The sequence below is a fragment of the Scleropages formosus genome, chromosome 14 (genome assembly GCF_900964775.1).
Source record: "Scleropages formosus chromosome 14, fSclFor1.1, whole genome shotgun sequence".
NCBI lineage: Eukaryota > Metazoa > Chordata > Actinopteri > Osteoglossiformes > Osteoglossidae > Scleropages > Scleropages formosus.
In genome coordinates this window covers 20,841,970-20,851,441 of record NC_041819.1, presented here as the reverse complement: position 1 = coordinate 20,851,441, position 9,472 = coordinate 20,841,970, and the positions used below count along the sequence as shown (strand labels likewise).

Sequence of the window (9,472 nt, the reverse complement as noted above, 5' to 3'; positions counted from 1 at the left end):
GCCATAGCAACAACAACTTAAGTAACAATGAATCTATCATTGTATAGTTACATACAAATGTGTGTGTGTATATATTTCTTTTTTACATTTATAAGTATTTTTAAATCTTGTTAAACTGCATACTACAGAAATCGTTAATGGATTACATTTTATGTTCATGCTATGATGGAATATACAACTGAAATACATTATAAAAAGTACATAAAATACTACAAACACCTCCTCCAGTTGATAGTAGAAAGTAACATGAGATTACTAACTGCAATAATATTTAGTAAAAAAAAAAGTCATAACAGTACAGTAAAAAATAAGATGACAACTTATAAATCTAGTAGAAGAATGTAGATTAAGAAACAAGTTATCATATTTACACTTGGATTAAGCTAACTAGGTAACTAAGGAGTTTAAACTCCTTGAACAAGGAAAGTACACCAGTGAAACAGTGAATGTACTTGTGACTAAGGCCCTCAATGAGGCACGTTTTTTTCAGTCAAGTCATTTGTTTTTCCAGCTGAGCAGCAGTTGGAGAAGGCAAAATTCCCATCAGAGAAGAAGCAGGGATGAGAGAGTGAAAGAAGGACAGAGCAATAGAGGGAGAGGTTCCTAACACCTACACTGGGATACTTAGGATAGCAGATCCCTCTCTTTAAATCTCCAACTCAGTTTTAATTACATTACTTTTACAGGAACAAGGTTTAAGCTATAATGAAATATTTATCCTCCAGTGATACATTACATTAATACAATCACTTCTGTCTCTCTTAAGTTGATATCCTCAGATTTTCAGTAAAAATACATCAGTCATTCTTAGAGACGATCTAAAAGTGAAATACCAGTACATTAAAGGTGCTGGACAACAGTCGCTTATCTTTTTCGAAGAATCAACCGTTGCATGACAAATTAAATATTAAACATCTCAAAAGTAAGAAATAAAGGTCTTTTTGCACTGGTTTTTCTTCAGAAAAAGTCAGAAAAATGTCCTTCTAACATTCATATTTAAAGACGGTACACTTTGTTTACTTAAGTTTGATGATATGTGTTGTCTTGAATAACACCTAAAAACTCCCAGGGGGGGAAGAGAGGGAGAGAAAAAAAAAAAAAAAAAAAAAACAGAAATAGGGGGAATGTGAAAAAATGACTATCACAAGAATCCTGTTAGCAGGACTATACAAAGACAAAAATGTCAAAGTTTCAAGATAGTGCTGAACCTTGAAATATATTCAAAAAAAAAAAAAAAAAAGTCAGCACTGCCACCTTTTCTGAGAGTCAAGAAACCCCCGCAGCAGTACAGTGTTCCTCAAGTCTTACACAGCATCTGAAAAGCCACACCGAACATCTGTTTTTGCATTACAAAGAACACAGTGCAATCACAGGAAAACATTTACAGCAAAAATAACAGCCTTTTTAACAATATTACCTAAGCAATTTCCTATCTTACTTATACCGTGTATTTACCATGTTCTTTGGGAAGTGCCTTAAGTATAATCCACCCTCCATTTGCTGAACTGCAGTGAAGGGACCAACAGCATAATTCTCCACATGCTGTCTTTTCCCGAGTCCTCCCAAACGAAAAAAACCGTACCTGTTTTCCCCAGAATTTCTTACGACATGTGACATTGTTGGACCGGTCATTTAGCAACTTTAACATCCTATTCAAGAGGTCAGTACACTCTGTTGCAGAAAACAATATTCTCCACTATTCATTTCTGTCCCCTTTAGAGCAGGGCTGTGGAGTCGGTACACAAAACCTTTGACTCCGACTCCAATGCCAATAAACCCAATAGCTGCTTCCGACGCCGACTCCACGACTCCGACAGCACTGCCCAAAAGTTGCACATTATTTTGGGGGTCAACTTATCCGGCAAATACAGGCTTAATCCTATATTACACCTCTAATTTTTGGGGGTCGACTCATACGCTGGATCGACTTATATGGTACATTTTTACCGACTCCTGTAACCCAATAATTGCCTCCGATTCCGACTCCACAACACTGCTTTAGAAGACACATCTTTAAGTGATCTTCCAGACTCTACATGCTACAATGCTGAGCCCATATTCACATCACAGGAGTTGAAATTGATCTTTTTCAGACATTCAATGCTTTTAAATGATACCGTGGCAGGGGGTGGAGCTTGGACAACTTCCTATAAATCATAGAAATCAATCAGAATGGGAATTTTTTTTTCTTTTATTTTTTGCGCTGGATCTCAGGAAAATATCCCGTTTTTATCAACCATGTTGATACAAAAATGTTGTTTTTAAAAAAATCCGCATTAGTAAATTTATGCAGTCTACTGTGGTGACAATTATCCCCTACCCTTTACAAAAGTTGTTTAGCAAAAACAATGTTAATTGAGTGCATGACTTCCCGTAAGAGTACCTAGCAATTGACGCAACCCTGCGAACCACTGCACTGGAACGTACACAGTCCACGTACGAGGAGGTGTTTCACCCGAGATTGTCATTCCTTCTTCAGGCAACTTGTGTGAACACAGGACCGATGGCCAGGGTTTACTGAAAATACAATCCATCACTTCTGTAATGAGCTTTCATGCGTGGATTTGAACAAAAAGAGTGACAATTATTATTGAGATTGATTCATTACTGCACCATACCGTTTTCCCTCCTATTCCTTTAAAATTATATCCATTCCTTTCACACTCTGTAGCCATTTACTCAAGACTATTTTGATTTCTTTCTACCGTGTAGGACTGCGTTATTCCTCTCTCTTATGTTTTTCATCATCGGTGTAGTTTATAGTTTCGGTAACCACCATGTTACAGACAGTGGCTAAATGAAAAAGGCACCCGTAAAACCGACACGCGCCTAAGTTTGGGGAATTTGTCCAAAAGGATATTGACATGACCTTTTCTATCACCCAATAGATATTTCTGTATTTAAACAGTGAGAAATGTAGAGATCACCTCTGAAATGTAAACACAAAACCAGGGTAACACTTCACAAACACATTTCTTTAAAAAGGAAAAAAAAAAAAAAAAAATCTAATCCATTTCATTTAAGAAACATGATACACTTCTTTCTTTCTTTTTCTCTTTGGGGAGTCAGACTGGATCCCGTGTTCTTCGTGGTTAGTCTTTGAGTGTGAACTTCCCACTCCACATGGCTGTTCTGTTTGCGGGCAGACATTCATGTGTGTGTGTGTGTGTGTGTGTGTGTGTGTGTGTGTGTGTGCGCGCGCTGGTTTGTGTGAACATGCCTCCCAGGCACACACAGAGGCCTCTGCTTATACGACATGAGTACATGCTGCAAAATCCACTGTATGGGCAGGACAGGGAGGTCATTTTAATGGGTGTTGCATGAGGTGCCCAGGGGGCCCATTTCAGCATCGCAGGAGGAATTCCTTCAATCTTCTTGACATGTTTGGTAAAATCTCAGCATGGCTTAAAATACTGGTATAATAACGTAGGTCAGGATTAATTAGTATGTCCATACTATTGCCAATTTGAGATTCGGAGTAGGCACAAGTTTCTGTGTTTGACTCATTTTAGGGGTCTTGGCGGTATGTCGAGAGAGACGTTATAAGCGATGTGGTCATCTTTTAACTCGGGTTTCGTGAAAGGCTTACTGGGTTCAGAGCCGCCTGAGACGTCATTAGCACTTTGGGTATGGGGTGGAATGGGGTGTCCATGGGGACACAATGAAGATCCATTGGGCCCGTGCTCAGAACCTCACCAGCATCTACTGCAAGACAAACACAGACAAAAGTAAGGTGGGACACTTCAACGTACACAGAACTAGTGTTATATGCCTGCAGGTACAGTTAATGCAGAAGAAAACTGGAGGCAGGTCTGAAAAGTCTCTATTATAGAGACTCTATACTTAAACTCAACAGGTCTGTGGCAGGGTTACATTGTAATTCAAAGGCAAAAGTAATCATACTAGAAAATGGAATAATAATTATATTTAAACTAAAAATAACACTCATAAACTTGAGTAAATAAGCAAAAGATCCCCAGCACAGAACCGTCAACCCACAACCACAACACAACCAAGCAGAGCAGCTACTGCATGCTCTCCTCTTCCCAAGTCCTGGTCCTTAGGAACAACTTTTTAAACTGTTCTATAGCAGCAGAAATTTACTGGACTGTGACTACCCGAAAATGCTACAAAACATGAGTATACATGTGGATGTCCATTAACTCGGCTAATAAAGCTATTTAAACAAATTTAAAGAGTGGACCCACACTTTGGTAAAACACTGGAATCCCCTGAAAAATGATTAAACTCACTAAAACTAAACATTCATCCTAGCTTTATTTCAACCTTTTCTTAATACAACATGATCTATATGGTGGTATGCTAACAGAAGATACTAATGATGCCTTAATTTTGTACCAGTACTTTTTTTTCAGTAGAAGATTATAGCTTCTGACATTCAAGTGGGGGGGGGGGCAGGACCGTGTCCGTATGAAACCTTTCATATTCTTGTGATCAAAAAGTATCCCGTTACATACACATCAAACCTAGAACAAAATTAATTCTTATTTATATTATCCACAAGCATCTGGACAATACATAAATTTTTATATGTTATTAATGTTATAAAATGCAAACTTTTCTACTGGTAATAATCATCAAAATACAAACATGTTGCTGTTCAGTCCATTTATTGATAACTGCGAAATCTATAGTGAAAGGAAATACATATTTAAAATGTGCTTACTGAAAATATGGAATTTTTTAAATCAATGATTTCAAAAAATTTAAAAAAAAAAAAAAAAAAAAAAAAGAATTCAAGGCAGTCATAGTTAAACATTTTTCCTTCATATTTTCTGAAAAGTTTCCCCTTACATTTCCAAAGTTTAACTGGGTTTCATTACATGATTCTCCGGAAGTGTCTGAATGAATGAATGAATGAATAAATGACCATCCTGTATATAATGAAAACTGTGTTGAAAAGTTGAACATCATCATTTGGAAGCAACATGTGAAATTATGAAATGTATATAATTTTATGCCGATGATGCTGATTCTCTGTACACATAAAACAGGTGTCTGTAACACACAGAGCAAAATCTTCGATAGATGGAGCAAGTTGTATTGCAAGGCAGAAGTTTCAGCCTCCATACATTAATTAATTAACTCTGTTTATCAATACAACTCACTCTATATTAGTAGCAAAAAACTCATTTCAACTGTGAAGTCAGCAAAAACAATTCCGTCCAACTTTGTTGAATAGCCTTACAAGTCTGCTGTATGATTAAGGGCCTAAAGGGCACTTTGCAGTTTCCCCAACACACACACAGAAGCAGTAGCACAAAGGCACACAAAGCGACAACAAACGAGAAGCTCCAAATTCTGGTTGCAAATACTCAAAATCCAGCCAGTTTCATTGATAAGCTAAAAAATGCTTTTACATCCTTAACTGAAGATTGCTGAGTGAAGAACTGAAATTCTACAAGTCCAGAGAAACCGGAGACAAAGGGTGGTCCTACACAGAAAACTGAAAGTGGTGTCCCCAGGGGTGCGCGCTAGGGTCACCGTCGCTTAACAAAAAGGAAAGCCAAATGAAGGGGCAAACCTGATTGGATGCCGGCGTGTCCGCAAAAGGGACATTGGTGACGGGTGTCGTGGCCGACGAAACAGTGGAGGGCGTGGCACCGTGCATCATGGCAACTTTTTTCGGGAGAGGCGGACAAAAGACAAGGGAGAGGTAGGAGGGGCAGGTGGAATGGAGAAGGAAACGTTACGGCAGCCGTGGTATGACAAGGGGGAACAGGGTTGGGGACAAGTCATGTGACACCACCAAGATGAAGGTTTTCAACCAGAACGAAGGCATGCGAATAAAATATAGGAAAAAAAAAAAAAGATGTTACTGTATAAAGTCAACAATGTCAAAATAAAATGAATAAAATCAAACTGCAATTAAAAAATTACTGTTAACAGCTATACAAGTAAAATCAACCATCAAACATTTCTTTTGGGAGGGGGTGTTTTAGACAGCATTTATGTTTTTCTATCATGCAAATGCACTTATTTTCAAAGCTGCACTCTTTCTGTTTTATCCCATAATGCACTGCAACAACATTTTTACATCATCCAATAGATGTTGGCATTCCCGACTCTGGTTTTGTCCTCCTTCGGCTTAATGGACAGTCATCACCTGTGACTAAACAAACGCATTCCCTTCATGACAAATAATGTGAATGTGTGTGCATATATGCACAGTACCGAGACACATATACATACATACATATGTATATATGAGTGAAGGGGTGTAAATGTATTTGTGAAAAAAAGACAGTGATATAAGCACAGATATAAGAATAAAGTGGGAGACACAAAGGAACAGAACGACAAACGTGCACCGACGACTGTCCACGAGCTTGTAAGTGGTCGTCACCAACTTATTTACATTTACTTATTTAGCAGACACTTTTCTCCAAAGCGACTTCCAATGAACTCTATCTGGTGTTATGAGCCCACACACCTTATTCACCGCGGTGACTTACACTGCTAGATACACTACTTACACAGGGTCACTCATCCATAGATCAGTGGAACACACTCTCTCTGTCATTCACACACTACACTTCCTAAACCTATGATTTCGGTTAGTGTGTGAAGACCTTGTTGAAGATGAGTACAGAAGATGCTGTTCCAATGACTTTGTGGACAAGGCAAGCTAGGAGTGGTATGAGAGAGTATATCAGGGTGAGAAAGACCTGGGCTGTGCAACTGTACGTAGCAGTCGAGGGTAGTAACAAGATATTGACTCCATTAGTTCAGTAAATTTCTCAAAAAAAAAAAAAAAACCACAGTATTAACACCTCCTTCCTGTTAGCTGTTTTCTGGGAATTCACCAACCAATCGCTTATAAAAGTAAACAAAAGTTTACTGCAGATTTCTGACGTCCCTTTCATTGACAACATCGTTCACTCGTGTTGAGAAGTAAGAGCAGAACTGTGGAAAAAAAATCAGTTTAACAAGTTAAAAATAATTTCTCCTCAATTTTAAACATGAATTTCAGTACAGGAATTTTTTTTAAATTGTTCTTGAAGTTATTGGGTAAGTTACTCCTGTTTTATTAACTAAAGTCAAGTGGCTTTGTCGTCATTTCAACCATATACAGCTGGTAAAGTATACAGTGAAACGAAACAATGTTCCTCCACATGTAAAGTACATGTACAGTGGTAAAAAATGTGAGTGCGTGTTTTACCCTCCAGCAGACTGGCAACCAGGGCATACCCTGACTAGTTTAGTGCCCTGAACTCCACGGATAGGCCCCGGACCACCAAGACCCTGACTTGGACAAGTGGTTAATGACAGTCAGTGAGAACGACGTTCATTTTCATTTAACTTTTGTGAATTATCTTTTTCTCATGACTAAAATAACTAGGGCCAGGATAGTGTTGTGAAAAATGTTTAGTGTGACAATATTCACACAATAGTAATTTAATGTTGAATATAACTAAACACTGAGAACATATTTTCCTAAAGCAAAAATAGCTAGTCCCCCCACGTAGTCCCATTCCTTTCAAGTAACTAACTTTTTAGTACAGTAGCCCCCCCCTTATCTGCAGGGGAAATGCTCCAAGACCCCCAGCAGATGCCTGAGACCACGAACAGTACTAAACCCTATATATACACACCATGTTTTTTCCTATACAGAAGAAGAAGAAAGAAAACTAAGAACCAATGCCATCATAGGTATTGATTTTTTGGGGAAAAAAAAGTTTTTTTTTTTTTTTTTTAAATACAGTGGATAAAGGCATGATTCACGTCCTGGGCGGGATGGCGCAAGATTTCATCACACTACTCAGAGCAGCGGGCAATTTAAAACACTATGAATTGTTTATTTCCGGAATTTTCCATTTAATATTGTCAGACCGCGGTTGACGGCGGGTAACTGAGACCACGGAAAGCAAACCCGTAGATAAGGGGGGACCACTGTATTCATCTTCCATACAGAGAGCCTACATACAAATTTCAATCACACACACCTAAGCTTCGCCCGACGCACTGACTCGAAGCTTAGGTGTGCGATTCAAAATTTCTATGTAGGCTGAGTCACTGAGTGAGTATTGCCCCAGGTCTTCTGAAAGAGTGCAGAATGATCCCTCTGCCTTCTACCAGTCTTGAGCCTGTTAGTGAAACGGCTCCTCTCTGCCATCCTCCATCTCCATGTACTACTGCACTTCAAGGTGAAGAACATTTAAAAAAAAAGTTAAAAATTCTTAAAATTATGCTTATATTTCTTAATATGTCTGCATTGGGGGGGTGTGGTGGCGCAGTGGGTTGGACCACAGTCCTGCTCTTCGGTGGGTCTGGGGTTCGAGTCCCGCTTGGGGTGCCTTGTGATGGACTGGCGTCCTGTCCTGGGTGTGTCCCCTTCCCCCTCCGGCCTTACGCCCTGTGTTGCCGGGTAGGCTCCGGTTCCCCGTGACCCCATTTGGGACAAGCGGTTCTGAAAATGTGTGTGTGTGTGTGTGTCTGCATTGGACATTACTGAATTTTGTGTGATGTGATCAATGAAAAAGAAACCCCGGACCCATAGACGTACTACTCCGTCCTCTGGGCGCAGCTTTTCGTTGTGCCGTGAATACCTCTGAGCTCCAAGGCACGTGCTTGAGCCACCCACCCCGCAGAGCTGTCAGGGTTGCTGACAATAGCACCTACATTTATCCATTTAGCAGACACTTTTCTCCAAAGTGAAATACAACATTGTTAACAAAAGTATAATTCTCCACAGACAGAGGGATACAGATACAAATGCGGGATTCTCAAGGTAGTCGCTTCGTCTAGTACCACTGCTTCTACCACATCGCACGAAAGGCAGCTTATACAAGCAACGACGAGCACCTCGTTCACCGTGTGTTACATTTGACTTACAAGCTTTTACAAACACAATGTCTACAACCGCTTGTCCCGAGCGGGGTCGCGGTGAACCGGAGCCTAACCCGGCAACACAGGGCGCAGGGCAGAAGGGGGAGGGGACACACCCAGGATGGGACACCAGTCCGTCGCAGGGCACTCCAAGCGGGACTCGAACCCCAGACCCACCACATAGCAGGCCCTGGCCAAACCCGCTGCGCCAGCACACACCCCCCTTACAGGCTTTCGGTAAAGCATGAACTCTCAGTCCCAATTAAGTTCATAACCAGGGGACCAACTGCATAGATACATTTTTTTTCCATGACTTAAAGCTGTATATTTAAACTATTAACACTGCTAGTGGTTCAGAGCATTAAAAAGCCTAAACTGAATCAAAGTAACCTAACACTTGATTCATTTTGTGAAGTGATACTTCTTGACGTATACGCAAGTACACTTTCGGATGATTACTTTTACTTAATTCACTTGTTTTAAGTACTTTAAGTGATTATTGTCTTTGACTGGGGGGAGGGTGCAGCTGCTCTAGTCCCACCTCTCCCTTTGACTGCCCTCCACCACAGGAGCAGGGCCTTTCGAATGGCCTGTAATAGATCAGCAAAGGTCAGCAGAGGAT

At 40.0% G+C, this 9,472-nt stretch overlaps 1 protein-coding gene across 5 annotated transcripts in view; it reads right to left on the bottom strand.

Annotated features, from left to right (window-relative positions):
• Positions 1-228: 228 nt before the first annotated feature.
• Positions 229-9,472, bottom strand: part of LOC108928996 (muscleblind-like protein 3) — a 38,498-nt gene continuing 29,254 nt past the window's right edge. For 2 of the 5 annotated variants that reach the window (XM_018743254.2, XM_018743258.2), the window contains one exon: positions 4,768-5,640. In XM_018743254.2, coding sequence (XP_018598770.1) covers positions 5,456-5,640 — 185 coding nt within the window. In that variant the 3' untranslated portion in view covers positions 4,768-5,455. Of the gene's footprint in view, positions 3,706-4,767; positions 5,641-9,472 lie in introns of those variants that run through there. The other 3 variants (XM_029257898.1, XM_029257899.1, XM_029257897.1) reach the window with 3 other exon arrangements.